This window comes from Pleuronectes platessa, chromosome 15, assembly GCF_947347685.1.
Source record: "Pleuronectes platessa chromosome 15, fPlePla1.1, whole genome shotgun sequence".
In the NCBI taxonomy this organism is placed as follows: Eukaryota; Metazoa; Chordata; class Actinopteri; order Pleuronectiformes; family Pleuronectidae; genus Pleuronectes; species Pleuronectes platessa.
The window spans coordinates 11,933,024-11,953,173 of NC_070640.1; the positions used below are offsets into that span (position 1 = coordinate 11,933,024).

Sequence of the window (20,150 nt, forward strand, 5' to 3'; positions counted from 1 at the left end):
TGAAAATACATGAAATATGGTTTTATTGTATATTCCAGACATTTAAATAGTAAGACATAAAATATAAAACATTTATATATATATTTTACAGACATTTAAATAGAAAGACATGAATTGTTCATGACATTTATTATTATAATTCTAACAGTCTGTGATTTGGTGTTGGGTGTAGCCAGTGGGGGGCGCCAGGGTTCAGTGGTGGACGATCCGGCTTGATTAGTGATGTCTGATCAGTGAAGACCACGCTGCTTCAAGAATGGACGCCTTCGATTTGTTTCGGAAACTCGGAGCTGGAGCTAAGTTTGACCTGAAAAGGTTTGGACAGGACGCGAACCGGTTCAAGGTAAATTTAACACGTGACGCAGATGTCGTATTACATGGAAATATCGCTCAATAGCAGCAGCACGAGCCATGGTTCAGACTATTAGCTAACCCCTGTGAAAGTGTGCTACGTGAAACGTGTTTGTTTTTACGGTATTTAGGAAGTTAAAGTTAGATTTGGTGCCTCAATACCGCAGTTCATTAGAGACATGGTGGAACAGGATGTTGTATTTACACATTCGGTGTTTTCTTCTCTGGTTTTCAGGTTGTCAAACCTCAGGGAGGAGAAGCTTCCATAGATCCCCTCTCTGCCATTGATTACTTCGGCGCAGGCCTGGCCAATGGAGCGCAGAGCAGCCCCACAGAGCTGGAGGAGCATGGAGAGGAGGATGAGAAAGAAAGTGACAGTGGAGATTCTTCTGCAGGAGTCAAAAGACAGAGAGAGGAAGAAGAAGAGAAGAGCCTGAGGACAAAGAAGAAGAAGAAGAAAAAGACGAAAATTAACCAGGTGGAAGGTAAAGAGCGTGTCTGACTGGCTACATGTTTGTGTCTTGTGTGTGTATCTATCCACAAACTGTGATACACGCACAAAAACATGAAAGAATACAAAAAGTTTCAGCCACGAGTTGATTGGTATTGTGAAACGGTCAACATCTGCTCTGTGGGATGTGGACATACAAACAGCTGGTGAAAAACATTAACCCCTCTGATAAAGCAGAATGATAAATAAATCTGTAAAGCACTGGACCGATTATCAACTCATGGTTTTACAAAGTCTCCTTGAACTTTTTAGAGGAACTCTGTGATTTTGTCTGGTCATTACTCCTTGTGTATATGTCACAGAGAAATTCCTAGAATGGTGTGTGTGTTGCTGTTTAAAATGAATGTGATGTAGCTGTGCAGCTCAGAGCCTCACTGCTGTTTGCTGTGTTCTGTCTGACTGAAGCTGGGGCCACAGAGGGAGGTGGCATCACCTGGACGTCCTCACAGGAAAGAAAGATCCTGAATTTGCCGACCGACGCGAAGGAGAAAAACTCTATGAAGAGGCTGAAACACCTTCATCAGCAAAAGGTTGCAGCAGTGACGCAGCTCACAACACAAAGAAACACAAAGTGAAATGGAATCTTGTCCCTCCTCTATCTATATGTAAAGCTCCTTTTCTGTTCTATTGATTTCAGGTGAACCATATTCGCTCCCAGCACCGTATAAACGTCCACGGCTGCGATGTGCCCGACCCAGTGTCCACATTTGACGAGCTGCAGTCCGAGTATCGTCTCCACACATGTGTCCTTCAGAACCTCAAAGACGCAGGGTTGAATTCCCCAACGCCAATACAGATGCAGGCGATACCGCTCATGATGCATGTGAGCACGCACCCACACGCCACACAAACCCGCACACGTTCAGTTTGTAAACAACGGCCTGTGGGTTTGTCAGGATCTAAGTGACTGGTTTGTCTGTCAGGGTCGGGAGCTCCTGGCCTGCGCTCCCACTGGATCAGGGAAGACGTTGGCTTTCTGTCTCCCGCTGCTCGCACAGCTGCAGCAGCCGGCCAACCTGGGCTTCAGAGCGGTGGTTATCTCCCCGACCAGAGAGCTGGCCAGCCAGGTACACATACACACACATCTTTTTTACTCTGATGGATTTTTCTAATACAGCTGAAGATTCAAGTAGATCACAGTCAGTATTTCTGTTTTCCTACATGAACTCCTAAAAATGTCTGGACAACAGGTTCTGGAATTTGCCCTTTCACACATGAAAAACTTCTGAATTGTACATAACAAAACTTTCTGGAGTGCTCAGGCAGTTGTTGGAGCAGGAGGCAGAACATATAAATTCCATGGTAGAGATCCTGTGTTTAATTTACAGCGCATCGAAAGTCTATAAGCTCTGAAATCCTCTTTCCAAGTTGACATCTTAGTGGATCTTTTTTTATCCTGTGATATTTATATGCTTTTTTCCTTTTTGTGTCTGTCGCATGTTAGAATTGTTATCAGCCCTCACACTTTCGTGTGGCGAGTCCTCTTGATAATTTCCTGCTGTATTCTCAGATGGGCTCATTCGGACATTATCCAGAGTTTTTACTTTGCACTGGCTGGAAAAAACATTTATTGTTGTTGTTGTTGTGCGTAGACCTACAGAGAGCTGCTCCGTCTGTCAGAGGGAATCGGATTTCGAGTTCACATTATTGACAAAGCCTCTCTGGCAGCGAAGAAATATGGATCACAGTCAAACAAAAAATATGGTAAGAAGGAAAAACTTTGTTTACAGAAGAATAAAATGTGATTGGTGAAATCCTCGCTGTTTACACCCTACTTTTCTATACACAGACATACTCGTGAGTACTCCGAACAGACTCGTCTTCCTTCTCAATCAGGATCCTCCAGCTCTCGACCTCAGCAGGTCACATGTTCCTCCTTTACTCTCACATTCTTAGATTGTTTCTATCCTCTGATATTTGCCCATTAATTGCAGTATGTTTTGTATGTGACCTTGATGGTTGTGTTGTGTTGCGGTTCAGTGTGGAGTGGCTGGTGGTGGACGAGTCAGACAAGCTGTTTGAAGGGGGTAAGACCGGCTTTAGGGAACAGCTGGCCACAGTGTTTCTGGCCTGCTCGGGGTCAAAGGTGCGCAGGGCGTTCTTCAGCGCCACCTGCACACCGGATGTTGAGCAGTGGTGTCGTCTGAACCTCGACAACCTGGTGTCGGTCAACATCGGACACAGGTAATAATCTACCTGTAACACTAATACTTACTTTGATGGAGGTATATGGGCTCTTGTTCTCACGTAAATCATCTATCGTCCTCTCAGAAATTCAGCAGTGGAGACGGTGGACCAGCAGCTGCTGTTTGTGGGCACAGAGAACGGCAAACTGGTCGCCATGAGGGACATCATCAAAAAAGTAAGGGCACATTAAGGAGGTAACCTTTCAAGGGTTTGAAGAAGACATTTTTTTCAGTCATTCTGTGCTTGAGATTATCCCACATCGTTAGTTTGATGAGCTTTTTCTGCCTGAACACAAGCTGTTCAGTATTATTTTGTGGAATCCTACTGACAAACAAGCAAAATAACAAACAGATGTGCCGGGGTAAAAACATAGTTCAAATGTGTATGGTTGGTAATTTCGAACACAATCTCGGAGCCCATCGGCTGCTCTCTCATGATAAATTAGTTTCTTTGGTTAACAGCCTTTATTTTAGGGTCCAACGTTTTTCCACATAAAACACAAACAGCGATCCTTTTTTTAAAGGTGCTTTAGATCCACATTACATTTTAGCTCATATCTGTTAACAGCTACCTGCATAGGAATGCAGATAAATAAAAAAAATCAACAGCAGATACATTTCAGTCAATGTGTTCTGCCTCTTCTTCTCACCAGACGGACTGTTTACCTGATCAAACATGATAGGTCAAACTACTAACCAAAACCAGAAGCCCTTCAACCCCAAATACTTGTCGCTCACCAACAGATTCTGCATTTTCACAGTCAGATTCAGTTTATAGTGACGAGTTCATTCATTAAATTCAGAAATGGTAATTACAAATGAGACTAACTCTCTAAAGAGAAACGACATTAACATGAAAGCATGTTCTTCTTGCTTTATTCCAGGGTTTCCTTCCTCCCATGCTGGTGTTTGTTCAGTCTATAGATCGAGCACGCGAGCTTTTCCATGAGCTGGTGTATGAAGGCATCAACGTAGATGTGATCCACGCAGACCGCACACAGCAGCAGGTACAAACAGACTCTCTAACAGATCTCAGTGTCGGCCCTCTATGTGTCACTGAAGTGCAGCCTGGTGATTAACCTCCTCTTCTGTTGCAGAGGGACAATGTGGTGAGCAGTTTCCGCTCCGGTAAGATTTGGGTGTTGATCTGCACGGCGCTGCTCGCCAGAGGAATCGACTTCAAAGGGGTCAACCTCGTGCTGAACTACGACTTCCCCACCAGCGCTGTGGAATACATCCACCGTATTGGTTAGTTCAATGTGATCATTGAGATGATTAACCAAATAGATAATGGAAAAATTTAGAAATTAGAGTCTTAATTAAATGTTTTATATGTGAAAATGAGATTTGAAACATTAATATAGCAGCTGACAACTGTTCAATAATGTGTATCTTTGTTATGCTCATTGATTCTGCCTTTATGGATGATAAGGGATGCGTCCGTTTCAAACAATGTAGCTGTCACTGCACACATGTGTCCTTTACGTTGGCTTGGTTTTAAGCAATGTCAGTAGAGACAAAAATGTCAACGGTTGAAGAGGTTGTGAAAATGTTCCTCAGAAGAAAAAGTTAAAAAGATTGTTGTCCCTTTTCCAAGGGGAATTTACTTCATATAGATTCATGAAGTTATGTACCAACTTCCGCCATTGATGAAATGTCTTCATCTTGCCCCCCCCCCGTTTTCTGCTGGTGATTCCATTGTATCCATAAGCTTTCAGAAAACGTGCAAAAATATGGCTGAAATGAAGGCAGAGTACAAACGGAAAGCTTTGTCCCTTTCCATATCTAACGCTGAGCATAAATTTGCCTTTTTAAGTAGTTGCTCGCATTCCTGTTTTTTCTTATCCCTCTGCTCATCTGTTCCTCACTTCTTCTCCTGTTTGCTGTTCCTCAGGTCGAACAGGCCGAGCTGGACATCAGGGGAAGGCCATGACCTTCTTCACAGAAGATGACAAACCACTGCTCCGAAGGTACAGTGATGCAGCACAAAAATATGAAATATTCAAACAATTCATCTGCAGTACTTTGACGTTACAATAGTAAAATATTGGATAGTGTTGGATTTGGTTTACTTTTCTCTTTTCATGAATTTGAGTCAAAGGGTGTTTGCAGAAACATGCTTCTTCAGCCTGTACAGTTTCCATGCCTGTTTATGTATGTGATGTTATCTATGATTCACTTTTCCCCTGAATATATTTCTGTCTCCATCTCTTTGTAACAGCATCGCTAATGTCATTAAACAAGCTGGCTGTCCTGTGCCCGATTACATGATCGGCTTTAAGAAGATTCACAGGTAAGAAGGATGATTATTAGGAATGTTTTCAATATTACTTAAATATTTAAAGCTGTTATTTGTCACTAAATGAATCAGTTGAAGTTTTGTTAATTTGGGTCTAACATTCTGTCTTCTGGTTTGTGTTTTAGCAAAGATAAGCGCAAACTTGAGAAGAGGCCTCCAAAGAGAAGCACCATTTGCACAACCCCTCGTTTCTTAATGAAGAAAACGGGCAAAGAACAAGGACAGAAAGAACAGAAGAGAGCAGCGGATGGAGAGCAGAAAGGAGAAAAGAAGACCAAAGGACTGAAAGTGAAGAAAAGAAATGAAACTCAAAAAGAAAGGGGACCAAAAAAACAAAGCAGGACGTCACAGAAGATGGGATCAAATTCCCCCGCGGCTAAGTTTAAGAAGTAAGTTTTTAATTTCCTCATGTTTTAAAATGGAACCATTGAGGAAACAGTCTTAAATAATTATTAAAACTAGATCATTTATTATGTTGTGAGAGTGGACCTGTCATCTGATGTTGTGCTTCTCAACCTGAGTTTTTGTTTTAAAAATTAGAACCATGGAATATATAAATCTGACACCTGGAATGAGTTTTTCTTTTCTTTCTCTTTTCTTTTCAGCAGGAAAGGAGGAAAGAAGACTAAGCCACAAAAGGAATAGAAGAATTGGTACAAACAGCCTGATATGAACTTGGATGTCAATGCTTTTTTTTTTTTTTCATTTTACGGTTTTATTTTACTGCAAATTTTTTTGTCTGTGCTTTGTGTTATCAGAGTATAAAATAAACTGTTTTATATATACATATATATAAATATATAGTTGTGTATGTTACATTTGCTCACCACTGAAAGAAGATGTTTAACAAATATTCTTCAATACAAAATGAAGAACGGAATAGATGGATGTTGTAATAGAATACAACAAAGTTGGTAGTAATCCACAGGTGCACTCACACATAACGGAAAATAAGTAAAACACTTTAAAGTACTAATTGAAGGGCAACTATATAAATAAAGCTTATAAGATAATACAATATGAGACTTAAGACAATGAGATACGAGCTGAACTATTGCATTTGGGGTGGTGCATGTGAGAGTTGAGAGTAGTATCAGATAGCAGTATAAAATATAAATTAGCGATTGCGTGATGTATGATTAATTTTAACAATATGGACCCAGTTACACTGAAGAAGGAAAAACATGATTATGAAAAATATAAATGTACCTGTTAATGCAGGTAATTCTGGGAGAGACGGGGAACCAAATTCCCTTCAATGTGTTTTATGTCCATCAGTCGCTCAACAATGCAATTTGTATCAGGCAATTCGGGAACAAATTTGAGACCGGTGTACATTTATATCATTTAAACGATAGATTGTACTTCATGTGCTTGATTGATGTTATTTGGATTATTGATGACCACACAACCACGTTGGGGAAATATTTTTTTTGGGGGAAAAAAGTAAGATCTAGACAAAAGTGACACTGCACAATAAACCAATATATGGACAGGACAACCTCACATACAGTAACACAACAGTGCAGAGTGTTTAAAGTGGGTGTGATTACTGATCGCAAGGCCCTGCAAAAGGTGGTGAAGACAGCGGAGCATATCATTGGCTGCCATCTCCCTTCCGTGCAAGGCATGTACAACACAAGATGCCTGAGAAAAGCACAAAACATCATCAAGGACCACAGGCACCCAGGCTGTGGACTGCTCACACTGCTGCCGTCTGGCAGACGTTACCTGAGCATCTGAGCACGGACTACCAGACTCAAAAACAGCTTTTTCCCCAGGCCGTAAGGCTTCTGAGCCAGCAACACTGACCCAATGAACAGTTACCATGCACATTGTGCTCCCCCACTCATACAACCACACTTGCTACTTACTTATTACATATATATTCATATTATTTAATTTAATATTCCTCACTCCTTCACCCTGTAAACTGCTGCTTCATTTTACTATGTTATATGTTATATGTTACAAGGTTATACGTAGGGATGCACCGATAAGGAAATTATTGGCCGATACCGAGGTTTAAAACAACAATATAGCCGATAGCCGATACCGATGTTTGTTTATTTTGTTTTTGTTGTTATTCATTCATCCTTTTGTGCCGGGAAAAGATTAAATCATTATTTAAAAAGCACTATTTAAAATTATTTCAGCCCTTTATCAAACTTATCTTTTAATGAGCACAAATTCAATCCGATTTATGAAACAATCTTTGTTTTAACTCAATTTTATTTAATGGAGACATATTATGCCCATTTTACCACAAGTTGATATGATTCCTTGGGGTCTTAATGAAATGTCTGTAACATATTTTGGTCAAAATACCACTAGGATCATTTGAAACAGCACCTTCTACCCTGTATAAAACAGCCTTCCTCAGATTGACCGGTTTTGAGTCCCAATAGTTACTCCCGCTGTTTACCCGCGCTTCATTGAATTTCTTCACTTTGACATTAAGAGCACTGGGCAGAAATCACATCGCGTCAACACCCACCTTGGGCCTTCGCGATGCTTTGTTTTAATTAAAGTGTTTTTATAGTACTTGGAAATATCCAGAAATGAACTGATTTGATTGGACACATGTTGGACCTTACTTTGAAAAATATCTTAATCTATTCAGTAAATATGTTTGATATTCAGTATGTAGGTAGTCAGAGAGGTCCTGAACACAGGCATGTCCGTCTCTCTCTGAACTTATTGAGCAAAGTGTTTTTACAGTACTTTGAAGTATCCTGAAACGATCTATTCCACAGTGAAAATATATATCATTTTTTTTTTTTATATATATTTTTTAATTTACAGTGTAAAAAATTGGGCAATGAATAAGGTGGTTGAAGTCCTGCCAACAGGACAGCCAGCTGAGAGCAGTTTGTGAATGTGACTAATTTGTACATAGACCGTGTAAATATAATTTTTAGCGAGATTCATAAACTCATTCCCTCAAGATAATGCGACTTGCTTTGCTATCGCGATACTTCAGTCATTAGTTCTCGCCCATGCATTATACTGCAGGAAACCCCGTTCAGTCTTCCTTTCTCAACATGGCACCGAAGGTGAAGAAGGAAGGTTCGTCAATCTGATCATTTTCTATGAATAAACCGCAGTAATTTCATAAATATCGTCTCTTAGCTTCAATAGCCGGGTCCGACATGAGACGATGAAGCTTTAGCGGGTTTAATTATATCAGTGTGTCACCGTCAACTGTTTAAATACGCCTGTAATTTAGAGAGGGGCTCCGGCATGTTAGCTGCAACGCGATGCCAAGCTAATGCTAATGCTAGCCTCTCTGGATGATCGTCACACTTACACGTAGATTTACGCTTGTTCTTGGTTTCTTCCGACACTGTTCATTGTTGAATCTAATCCAGTTAACCTCATTGTGGGGTCTCGTGTTAGATTTTGTAGGAGCTTACTTGGCATGTTAGCTGTGATTGTGGCGATGCTAAAGTCGCTGCTCACGTGAAACGTCACAGATCCCACATGTGAAACCTCACCCTCTGTTTTACCGTGAGCACGATTATATATTAAGAGTTAAACTTAACTCATCATATTAGCTGTCGATGATGGCTAATCCTGAGGTGTTTTAATGGCCACCAGGTGAGTCAGTAACGTGATAGTTTGCTGTTATTCTGCTAAATGCTAAAGTTGCAGTGCTGCTTCTGGCTAAATGACTATTTAGGGTATGATTAAGTTCATGTAGATATGATATCTTAGTATGCGGCCTCAGTGGTAAAACAAGAAGCAGTGAGCTGTTAATCATTATATTGATCTATATCGATTCATCTTTGTTGGTTAAGTAACAGTTAAAGATATAGGAAGTTGTTCTGGAAGTGTAATTGAGTGCTGCTACAACACTAAGGCAGATGTCATGCACAAGTGAAGCTTGGATCATCTTGTGACTCTAAACACTTGGTGAAGGCCAAAGGAGATGTTATTCTGTGGCCTATGACAAACTGTTAGAGCCCAAACAGCTCACTGACAAATGGTTCTCTCTGTTTCAGCTGTCCCGGCCAAGACTGAGGCCAAGTCAAAGGCCCTGAAGGCCAAGAAGGCTGTGCTCAAAGGCGTCCACAGCCAGAGGAAGAAGAAGATCAGGACTTCTCCCACCTTCCGTCGCCCCAAAACCATGCGTCTCCGCAGGCAGCCCAAGTATCCTCGCAAGAGCGCACCTCGCAGGAACAAGTGAGTTACAATGACTGCATGCTGCCACCAAAAGTGTGAAAAAAACAGATTCCAGCCTTTTAACTCACTGATGCACCCAACTGAAAATATTTTACATTTTCATAGTTAAGATAATAAGCAATCATCGGGTAGCATATTTAGAACGTTGAGGGTGTTTTGTTGACTCAATATATATGTTTTCCCTACAGGTTGGATCACTATGCCATCATCAAGTTCCCCTTGACGACAGAGTCTGCCATGAAGAAGATTGAAGACAACAACACACTTGTGTTCATCGTGGACGTCAAGGCAAACAAACACCAGATTAAACACGCGGTCAAGAAGCTGTACGACATCGACGTCGCCAAAGTCAACACACTCATCAGGTAGCCATTTTCACCCAGGCCGAGCTGAAGACTGGTTTTATGTTGTGGGAAACTAAGTCACTGGACTGATGGCATTACACCTTTGGTTTAGACCAGATTCTTTGAACAGCATTTTAGTCTCGCATTGTAAATATAAACTTTGCAATAAATTGGTTGTACCAGTCTTTTCATTGTTTCATCTTCTGATCTGTTTCCAGGCCTGATGGTGAGAAGAAGGCGTACGTCCGTCTCGCACCAGATTACGATGCGTTGGATGTTGCAAACAAGGTGAGTCTTCAAATTGTTTTATTTAGGTTAAACCAAATGGTTGCTTTCAGAAATTCAATCCTCTGCACATGATGTAAACTTAAATTTATCTGAATGTCTATGATGCATTCAAAGGAACCACTGATGCCAGATGATGCAGGCTCAGCTCTTCTCACTCTGTCTATGAACAGTGTGTAATTTTTGTTTTTTCCCTCCACAGATTGGCATCATCTAAACTGGCTGGAGAGACTAGTGGAAGAATAAATTTGTATAAACTCAACCTGATTTATTGTCCTGGTTTTTTTTTTATTTGAGTTTTCCATGTGATTGCAACTACTGAGAGTTAACCATTCAACAATCCCAGCTGCATAAAGTTAATTCCTAGTCTCCATCTTGCGAGTTAATCTGTATAGTTTCCTCACTAGTATTAATCCAGAAGAATTGGGGGGGGGGGAGAGAAGCATACGTTTCCAATAATAGTACCAATGTGTAAGTCATGCTCACATTCATGTAAACACTGGTCTTCATCAGTGTTACATTTTCTGGGGCTGTGATCATGACTAATTTAAAATTATTAATGGAGTTTTTTTTGTGTCTGTATGTAATATATATTACTAATAACCATGATTTGGATCAAGTTGTCTGGCAGTATTCAGACAGATTTTTAAGTTTATCCATTATGCAAAAAAGGGAACTCCTGGTGATGTTTTCACTGTTGATTCATCCTAATTGTACAATTTTTTGTCTTTTTTATATTTAAATACTTTTAATCCTCACAATGTAGGCAGCCATGTTTTGTACTGTAGCCCAGACTGGACAAACACCTTTTGAGTTTTTATGATAACTGAAGGTGTCAACATGTTTCATGTTTGGAAGGTCAAGGTTTATTCAGCTGCAACATGCAATTTCACCACTAGATGTCACTAAATTCTACCAAACCTTACCTCTTATGTCCACAACCTGATGAATTTCTTTCAGTACAAACGGTTCAATTCAAAGGGCCTTAAACCACACAAGATTAACTGAAGTCATGCTCACTGACCGATACAGGGTTTGAATTATGTTTATTAATATAGGTAAAAGTACCTACATTCACTATATGGTAACACAACTGACTGATATTAGTGCTGTCAGGGTAAATGCTGCTTTATCACCAAATGTCTGAGAAAAGGAGTTAAATGTTTAATTTGAACACTGGAATATTGTTTCCTATCAACAGTTTACAGTAAATGTTAAGCCATCACTGCTTCTCTATCCTCAGTTTTGGATATGACCCTTTGCTTGTTGAAAAGTCCAAAATTCAGCTTCTCAGGTCAAAAGAAGCAGAGTTGAGTAGCTATTGTAGGTGCGTCAAACCATGATTTAGGAGCCGGTCAGACACGTTTCAGTCTTGGACCAAAGCCAAGGATGAGAATGAAAACATTAAAATGGCAGCAAGTTCAACTTCGGTGATCTTTTATATTCACTTCACATTGACGACTGCGCCCTCACTGTAGTTGCTGCCTGTGCTTGACCCTAAATACATAAAGACCATCTCATTGATATTTATACCAGACAGACGAGTAAAAAAATTAAGCCTTACCATTGATTGTTTACTTCATGGCAGCAACAGCAAAACATAAATCATTTGATTACTTTGAGATTTTTCATATGGTTTACATATTGTGACATTTATGGATTCATATTTTTGATTCCATATAAACCAGCCCTACAATAAAAAACTGATTTATTGATACATGTAAAAACTTAAATAATTAAGGTGTATGGGAAAGTCATAGGAGAAGAAAAAAAGCAAAACCTTTCCAGGTAAAAACGTATATTGTATTGCTTTACATTCAATCACATCATGGTGAAACAAGACTGAGGGAACACAGCTCAGCCTCCTGGTTATGAGAGGAAGGTTCGGACAGTGCCTTTAACCAGTCCTCTGCAGATTGGGCACTTCCTAAGTGACGGTGCACACTCTTTGCACACCACCAGATGTCCACACGGGATGAAGACGATGTTGACCTCTTTATCCATACACACCTTGCAGGTACGCTCCTCCTGCAGGCGTCGCAGCTGCTCCTCCATGGGAAGGTCTGTGAAGGGAAAGAAAAATGTCTCCATTTTAACAATCTGTATTCCCGTTAGTTCCCAAAAACCGGACCTTGTGTAAAAGCTACAAAATCTCAGCAACACAAGTATCAAATTTTTCTAAACATCTACAGGAAGACCCTTGTGCTCAAGATGTCACTGGCAGATAAAACCTTTAACGTGAGCTTAAGTTGTGTGAAAATATTGCATTACTCTTTTGACAATACTTGGATTTAGAAATTTCAAACAAGAGCTACAAAGTGAATGATACAATGTCGAACAAGCCCACAACATTCATTTTGGCAGGACATGACATTCTCGGGTTTCTTCATACCTGAAAGATCTTGGCTCGGTGACGCAGCTTCATTTGACTGGGCTGAAAATGTGAAAGACAACATGGAGTTAGCTCTTAGACTAATTCTCCTTTAAGACCGAACACTTTTGTGCTGTGGGTTTCAACCTGGGCTTGAGTTCACTGAGCTGCAGTTTGATAGCTATGTGATTTGATTACATTTAAAAAAAGTCAAAAATGATGGTTTCTGTACAAGCTGATCCACAAACCCAACCCTTTGTGGCCAAAACATGACAAACTTCTTATTTCAATGTGAGTAAAAAATTACCCAAGAGATCCCTGAGTAGGTGGACATCATTTTTCTGGATCCAGTTGCGGAAGACTTCAGCCGCAGCGTTGCCCTTGGTGAGAACGAGCTCGATCAGCTTGGCAGTTTGCTGCTGGGCCGTAGTCTGAGCCTGGAGGCTGCTGTACTCCTCGGCAGCTGCAGGTTATCAGGGAAGAGTTACTCCTAATCGAGGTTTCACAACTCTTAGTGCTACAGCTGCATGATATCGGCTAAAATAAAGACTCAAATAATGATCTTAAATGCATAAATATTATATTGTTGAATAATATATCTGCATTATCTCAATTTGTATACATTTAGGAGGAAAACTGATATACTGATAATAAATAGTTTCAACTCCAGATACTGTCCTTAAATTACTGCTGAGGGATTAATACGTTGCGGCGGCACTCCTGTTTTGTTGTTGTTCTGACTGGAGAGTCGTCTGACAACCGTTTAACTCAGTGTAAATGTCAATCTCAGACTAAACCACAAAAGAGATGAGCTTACATAAGACATTTTGGTCTCTCAAATGCTCCAAGACTGGCTCGACACTCTTGAGACGCTGGATCAAAGCTGCCTGGTGTCTCTTCACAAACGTGAAACCATCTGAAAACAGAGAGAGACATAATGATAAGTTCATTTTTTTTTTTTTAAATAGTTCATCACTTTCATAAGGGTCCGAGGACAGCCGATACACTGGAATTTATGTCTGCTCCATTTTCATGTACCTGATGCCATCGCCTCAGCCACCATCTCGCGCTCCTCTTCCCTCTTCTGGTCCTCGGCACTCAGCAGGTCCAACACCAGCTCCTGGACCGTTCTGTAGTTCTCTCCGCTGGTCAGGATCTTGCTCTGGACTGTTTGCTTGACTAAACTCCGCTCAAAGCCCATCTCCAATGCAGACTTAATCACTGGGGTGTTCATCATGACGGCATCCTCAGACCGCTCCTCTCCTGGACCGAGGTGGACCACTGAGAGGAAGAAAGAGGAGACACTTCAGATTTGATTCCTCAGCTTCACATTTGAAACATTACATTTCACTCTGGGATACTTTGTATCCTTCACAATGTTTCATTTGATTTGATAAGGCCAATTAAGGCTCCAAATCAATGACAAAATGTATCACCGGGTGTTGTTGCACGGGATAGTTCAGCTGATTCTGATGTAGAGAATCTAGATATCTTGCCTAAATTCTGAGATTTTATGTAACTTCATGCTCACCAGGTGGATCCACAAATTCTCTGGAGTTGGTGTCTCCATTGTTTAAAAGCTTGAGGAAAAAACGGAAGACATTTGTAAAGGACTTGTTCTTGGCCAAATGTTGGAACTGAGAAAATCTTTCCTGCTATCGACTCACCTGCTCGAACAGCCGAGGGAAGCGAGCCTGGATCTGGTGAACAAATTCTTGTCCCTTCTCATGGAGTAAATACTCACACCTGAAATGAACCAGAGAGACAGGAATACATCCAGGTCAGCAAGCCGCTTCATGTGTATTTAGACTATTCAAATATCTGTTTAGTGGCTTTGAATTGCTGATACAAAATTATTAAATCAGCATCAAAATATCAACATAAATGAAAGAGTAGCACCTACCGAGGAAACCATTTAGCATGCTCCACCCAGGGATCATCTCCAGATTCCCAGCACCGAAGGCCTCCATCGCAGCAGAAACACTTGACGTCATCGTTACGACCTTGCGGGCAAACAAAGAGCTTTAAGTGTGACAAATGGTGTTTTAGGGGGTTTCAAGGACGGAAAAAAACTAAAAATAAAACCGTCCTTCCACAACACGTGACTGTTTGAACACAAATGATTACATTGTTTCCTATCGTTGTTTTTGTACTAGAGTTACCACGTTTGGGCCTAATGTTTAGAGATCATGAGATTGTGATGTTTATAACCAGGTGTCACTACCAATATTACTGACAAGGTGACACTGACAAATAACTGTTTGCAGTGGAATCCCCCCTTATGAGGGGGAAAAATCAAACTACTATCAAAACAGAAGAAATTACTTCATTTCAACACTTGATAGCATATTATGAATACATTCAGTGTGAGGTGTTCATAACCTTTAAATGGGAGCTTTCCGATTTTTATTTGAATTTTTGCATGAATGTTTTATCTGGGTTTTCCTATGTTAAGCACGTTGGAGCTGTTTTTGAAAAGGGCTCCATTATTAGAACTCCTTTTTATTTTTCATTGCCACTTTCGGAGAATATACACATGATGACATAATAAGGGTTATATTGGAAACACGCATACAACCACCTGATTAAATCCAAGTCCAATATTCAGATTCCCTATGAGGTCGATGAATAACTGTCTCTTGGACATAGTCCTTACCTACATAGTAGAAGCCAGCCTTAGCCAGCTGGTCTGGCCGGACGGGTATACGAGACGGCCAGTTGACGAAGGTGAGCCGCCTCTCCTCGCACTGCTGCATGGCTGGATTGGAGACGTTACTGAGAGTTGGGCCTCCTGCAGACAGCTGGGAAGTCGCTGCTCCGGCCAGCGACACATTGTCGGCTCTGTCTCCTCGGACAAAACGACAGTTGGGATAATGTCTCTGGTGTTCGGACACAGCTCGGTCACCTGGCTCCCAGTTACTCAACTGCCAATACAAAAAAAAAGACTTCTGTCACATCCACTTTTCCACTCGGATGTTAGTTATGCCTGTCATACAATTTATTAACACAACATAGAAGACAAGCAGGTTAAGGATACTAATCAATCCCATTAAAATGACAGCAAATCTTTTTGTATTTGAATATGACAGTGATGACACAGACACACACCTGTCCTCCGCAGCTGAAGCACGCCACTCTGTCACCCTGGCCTAAATAGTAGAAGCCCGCCTTGGCAAGCTCTGCTGGGGTGATGATGGAGAGCGTCCATGAGCTGAAGGAGTCCAGGCGATCTTGCTCTCTGCGCATGCCTGGGTTGTGGCATGTTGGTCTCTGGTGGGACATGTCCTCTACACCCCGAGAGGTCAGTGGGCTGGAGGGCGGCGGAGCAGAGAAACCCATATTTAGGTATACACCTGGTTCTTCACCTGGGTTTACTGTTGGGTTAGGAGCGGCTGGACCTGGACCAGAAAGCTAGAATAAAGAAAATTACAGTCAAAATATACTCAGTTAGCTAAATGCTACTAGTTTGGGCAACTACAGTTTTCAAATAATTTTGTTGTCAAGAAGGTTGAGTTCTTCAGCTATGATTTTTTCTAGATATAGGAAATATTGGAATGCCTTATTCTTTAAGAAACTACCAGTAAACTTACGGCTGGGGCAATGCGGAGTGGGGAAAAGGCAGAGTGAGACGAAGAGAGAAGGTTTGCTGTGGACGGGAGGCTCTGGATGAAGGAGCAGGAGGGAGAGAGCTGCCTGTGTTTCTCTGTCGGACAGTCTCCGGCCTGCCATCCGTCTGCCGTCACGTTGCACCTGAAACACTGCACGCGGTCGCCCACCCCTGTGTAGAACCACCCTGCCCTCGCCAGGCTTCGCTCTGTGACTCCCGAGGTCGGGAAACGAGCAAAGGTGGAGATGCGAAAGAGTTCTGCAGAGGAAAACGACAAATGATATTAGCATGTTATCTTAAGATTGGCAGATTAATACGACAATAAATTATAAATATATGTATCTGCTGAAATGAAAGAATAAAAAAGATTGGTACCTGAGGAGTTATCATACTGTAGATCAGATGGAGGTCCGTTACGACACAATCCCATCAAAAACGGGTTGTTTTTGAGTTGAACAAGAGTTTCCATTTTTTAGATTGAAGTATAGCTATATAAGGGAAAAGTGATGTCCTTTAAAGGGAGAGAGGTTTGAGAAAACCCAAGGTCTTTCCTTCACATGCACACTCAGTCACACAAAAACTGAAAATAGCAAGTGGGAGGTGCAACTCAGAAAAAGAAAGCTAAGCCGAAAGTCTATGTTAGTGTGAAACTAATGATTACTCATCACGCAGCATATTTATGTCCCTCAAACATCCTGTTCCCTGCATAGGATCTGGAACTTGGACCTACATTACCCGAAGCGCTTGGAGAATACCACCAATAAACATTTAACTGGTGAAACTACATTTATGTTTTAATTACAGGCCCATTCGGTGTAAGTCGAACAAAACATCCTGAGCAGTCAAAAAAAGATGAATTATCTTAAAAAGTGTCTTCCCAGGATCACCCAGGTTCCATGTAAGCTTTATTATCCTTTGCATTTATCAGAGACAAGTCTAAAACATAACCTGACCAGCTCAACCTAAACATGCGTGTGATTATATATAAAAACATTATAAACTAAATGATAAAGTAAATCAATGTCTCAAGCACTCACATTCACACAGACCAAGGGATGCGTGATCTCAAACCCCTCCCCCCATCATGGACACCCCTTTTGTAGGTGATTAAGCCTCCATTATTGAATATTTAAAGCCTACTAAGAAAAACGAGATCCTCCTTTGGTAGAGATAATGGGATCCGCTCTTTAGTTTTCTTGTTAGCAGCACCTGTAGGTATATACAAAAAAAACACAAGAGACAAAACAGAAAACAAAGGTTAAATTTAGTCAATGTAGAAATAATTTTTGGGGAATTTTAATCTCTATAAATTGTCTGTATTAGTTATAAAAATCGATCTTTGGCAGGTCCATCGATACAATAATCAATGTATGAATCTATGTAACTACTTTTTATTTTATTCTACTAATTCTAGTATAACAAACTATAGTTTAACATCTGACCCCAATGCAACATCTGTAAAAATGATTATGATCTCCTTGGATTAAATATTGGGAAGGAAAATCTTGTGCCATCATTTACAACTAAGTTATTACAGCGTGAAAAGTGATTCAACTAACAGTAATTTTCCACAGAAGTACATCCACCAAATACAATTATTCCTGGAATCATCTGTTAAATCTTCTAGATCTGTATGACCCAACAGTTTTGGAATGTTGACAACAGAAGCAGTGAATTCTAGCATTTGAGAAGCAGGAAATATTTAACAGATTCCCTTTACAAATGTCTTGAATGATTATCAGTTAAAGGATTACTCCAGAGATTTAGAGATACACTTCCATCGAGCTGGGAAAGACATAGTAGGCAGATATTAAAAGGAGTGGTCAAGATTGTACCAACAGATAACCTGATAGCTACTCCATAGTACGAGTCTTAATTCAAGGTACTACAATTCCCACAATGAAACCCAATAGCACATTCCTCATAGATAGAAATAACCCGGATGACCTCCGGGTTATTTTCTAAAACCATAGAGGTCTCCTTACAGCAACTCTCACAGAGAAATCCACAGCAACTACTTAGTGACAGATTCATAATTTGTTATTTTTTAAGCAAAAATGGCAAACACTGAACACATTCAAAATTAGAATAATTGCTCCTTTTTCTAATCTTCTATGATTATAAACTCAATGCATCTTGTTTCTTGCTGGCTAGTTAAGACTAAATAAGTCATTGCATTGTGTTAATATGGGCTTCAGGTAATAATGATTGGCACTTTCCCCATTTTTTTAAACTCTACGACCGATGCATTAATAAAAGGAAAATGTCTCACATTTATTGATAATGGAAATTGTGGCCTTGAAATCATATGATGGAACAAAATGACCGTACTTAAGATTTTCGGTGGCATTTTAATTTAATACATTTAAATGTAATTGAATATACAAAGCCCCTCTCTAAGAAGGAAAGAGGACCCCGGCCGAGCAGATGTGATGTTCCACTTCAGGTTTTACACATTTATAACGAAACCGCAGTTAATCCAACCCTGCACACAGATGTGGAGTAAAGCTGGCGGTCCGAGCTTAGTGGAAATTTGCTGGAATGCCCCATAAACAAAACGGCCAAACAATGTCTTCACCAGTGCTTCAAATTACAGCTGCTGACAGTCAAATAAAGAGTGTGTAGTCAATTACAGTTGTTTCCGTCAGGGGAGCTCGGTACTTTCCGCTGTGGGTCACTCTTCCTGTTGCTGCTCTGATTAATTTAAGGTGGAATTTAGCTTTAGCGGCTAACGTTAGCCGTGTCGTAGATATATTTAATATCAAAGACGAGTTCACGTGTTGAGTCAAACACTCGTCTATCGTGTTACGTAACTTCCCCCCCCCCCCCCCCCATAGAAACCGGTTTTTATAATACTATGCGATAGCATTAGCTTAGCGTTAGCAGGCGCTAGCAAAACAGACACGGAGTGTACATGAAACAGCTGCTAACGCTAATAACAGCGAAACTTTGCTAATGCCAAGCTGCGCGGCGACACGGGGAAAGGAAAACGAAAGTGCCAAACAGCCGGGACGACCCGGGGACAGGTCATCTGTCTCCTCCTCAGAGGCTGGTTCCACTCACCGCTTCACAGCCTCGCCGAGACGCCGTGGAAAGTCCCGGTGTTCACTGCGTAGCACCAGCTACTTCCGGCTGTGAAGGAACAGATATGATTCACCTGGTTGGAATTCCTTCATCTAAATACTCCCTAACGTATTAATAAATATATTGCATAACTATCAGAGATCATATGGGTCTGAATCAACCATTTAAAATGACTTGTTTTGGACAGCTGATCTATAAAATGTCTTTAATGCCAGCAGTCCAAAGTTGTAGAAAAAAATACTTTCATAAAATGAAGATCTACACTGCTCATTTTGTCACTTTTAACACATCATACCATACACATGTGTTTGAGAGCAAATGTTCAAGGAAAATACGATTTAAAGACACATTTCTGATTCATTACAACATAGATCTACCTCTGATAACTATATATTAACAACACATGATACTGTCTCAATTATTCAACAACAGTATATGTGTTAAAAAATGCGAACTTCAAGATTAATTCAAAAATAACCTTACAGGGAATAAAAGAGGAGAAGATACTTACAAGTGGAGGCCTTTGTGATTCAAGTCAGGAGGTTACAGATACCATGAGCTGTCATTTAAGAAGATTAGTTTCTGGTATTTCCACTCACTTCCTCCACAGACTCCGCCTGCTGCTATGTGTCACACCCTCCAGCTTGCCTCATTTTTAAATACCACATATTTATTTTCAAAAAGTGGTTGCCATGATTATCTCTCAGCATTTTTTTCCCACGTTCCATCAAGGCTAATGATAAGCTTTATTGAAACACCTTTCAAAACACTGTTACAAGAATTAACTAAGGGAAAAATTGAAGGCAAGCAATAGGTTAATAATAATTAAAAACCAATAATATGAGTTAATAGTGCTCTAAAGTATTAATGTAGGGGTACACAATTCCTTAAGAGGGTAACCAGAAATACACATTTATAAAGAGACTT

At 40.5% G+C, this 20,150-nt stretch overlaps 3 protein-coding genes and 1 non-coding gene across 6 annotated transcripts; 3 read left to right on the forward strand and 1 right to left on the reverse strand.

Moving 5' to 3' along the window:
- Positions 1 to 187: 187 nt before the first annotated feature.
- On the forward strand, positions 188 to 7,101 carry ddx52 (DEAD (Asp-Glu-Ala-Asp) box polypeptide 52). Of its 2 annotated transcripts, none has more exons than XM_053441904.1 (15): positions 188 to 343; positions 587 to 836; positions 1,268 to 1,392; positions 1,500 to 1,685; positions 1,786 to 1,929; positions 2,455 to 2,566; positions 2,652 to 2,724; positions 2,843 to 3,046; positions 3,134 to 3,224; positions 3,933 to 4,055; positions 4,146 to 4,296; positions 4,943 to 5,018; positions 5,270 to 5,341; positions 5,473 to 5,736; positions 5,953 to 7,101. In XM_053441904.1, exons 1-15 carry the CDS (start codon positions 257 to 259, stop codon positions 5,990 to 5,992), a joined length of 1,998 nt encoding a protein of 665 aa, XP_053297879.1. In that variant the 5' UTR covers positions 188 to 256; the 3' UTR covers positions 5,993 to 7,101. The 2 variants fall into 2 exon arrangements, with proteins under 2 accessions (XP_053297879.1, XP_053297880.1); XM_053441905.1 differs by having other exon boundaries at positions 5,956 to 6,041.
- A 1,237-nt stretch (positions 7,102 to 8,338) lies between these two features.
- Positions 8,339 to 10,423, forward strand: rpl23a (ribosomal protein L23a). The gene is made up of 5 exons (XM_053441045.1): positions 8,339 to 8,416; positions 9,352 to 9,532; positions 9,721 to 9,897; positions 10,095 to 10,164; positions 10,364 to 10,423. The coding sequence occupies exons 1-5, from the start codon at positions 8,347 to 8,349 to the stop codon at positions 10,376 to 10,378; spliced, it is 513 nt and encodes a 170-aa protein (XP_053297020.1). The 5' UTR covers positions 8,339 to 8,346; the 3' UTR covers positions 10,379 to 10,423.
- LOC128457681 (small nucleolar RNA SNORD42) lies at positions 10,227 to 10,293 on the forward strand. Its single transcript, XR_008341965.1, has one exon. It is a non-coding gene; the product is annotated as a small nucleolar RNA SNORD42 (small nucleolar RNA).
- Positions 10,424 to 11,190: 767 nt separating the features above from the next.
- Positions 11,191 to 19,834, reverse strand: birc2 (baculoviral IAP repeat containing 2). Of its 2 annotated transcripts, XM_053441043.1 has the most exons (14): positions 19,735 to 19,834; positions 19,203 to 19,271; positions 16,515 to 17,348; positions 16,123 to 16,397; positions 15,641 to 15,943; positions 15,189 to 15,456; positions 14,436 to 14,535; positions 14,200 to 14,278; positions 14,064 to 14,112; positions 13,571 to 13,813; positions 13,350 to 13,448; positions 12,840 to 12,995; positions 12,554 to 12,595; positions 11,191 to 12,224 (listed from the first exon to the last, which is right to left on the reverse strand). In XM_053441043.1, exons 3-14 carry the CDS (start codon positions 16,606 to 16,608, stop codon positions 12,031 to 12,033), a joined length of 1,902 nt encoding a protein of 633 aa, XP_053297018.1. In that variant the 5' UTR covers positions 16,609 to 17,348; positions 19,203 to 19,271; positions 19,735 to 19,834; the 3' UTR covers positions 11,191 to 12,030. The 2 variants fall into 2 exon arrangements, with proteins under 2 accessions (XP_053297018.1, XP_053297019.1); XM_053441044.1 differs by lacking the exons at positions 19,203 to 19,271; positions 19,735 to 19,834 and adding an exon at positions 18,773 to 19,184.
- Between the last annotated feature and the right edge of the window lie 316 nt (positions 19,835 to 20,150).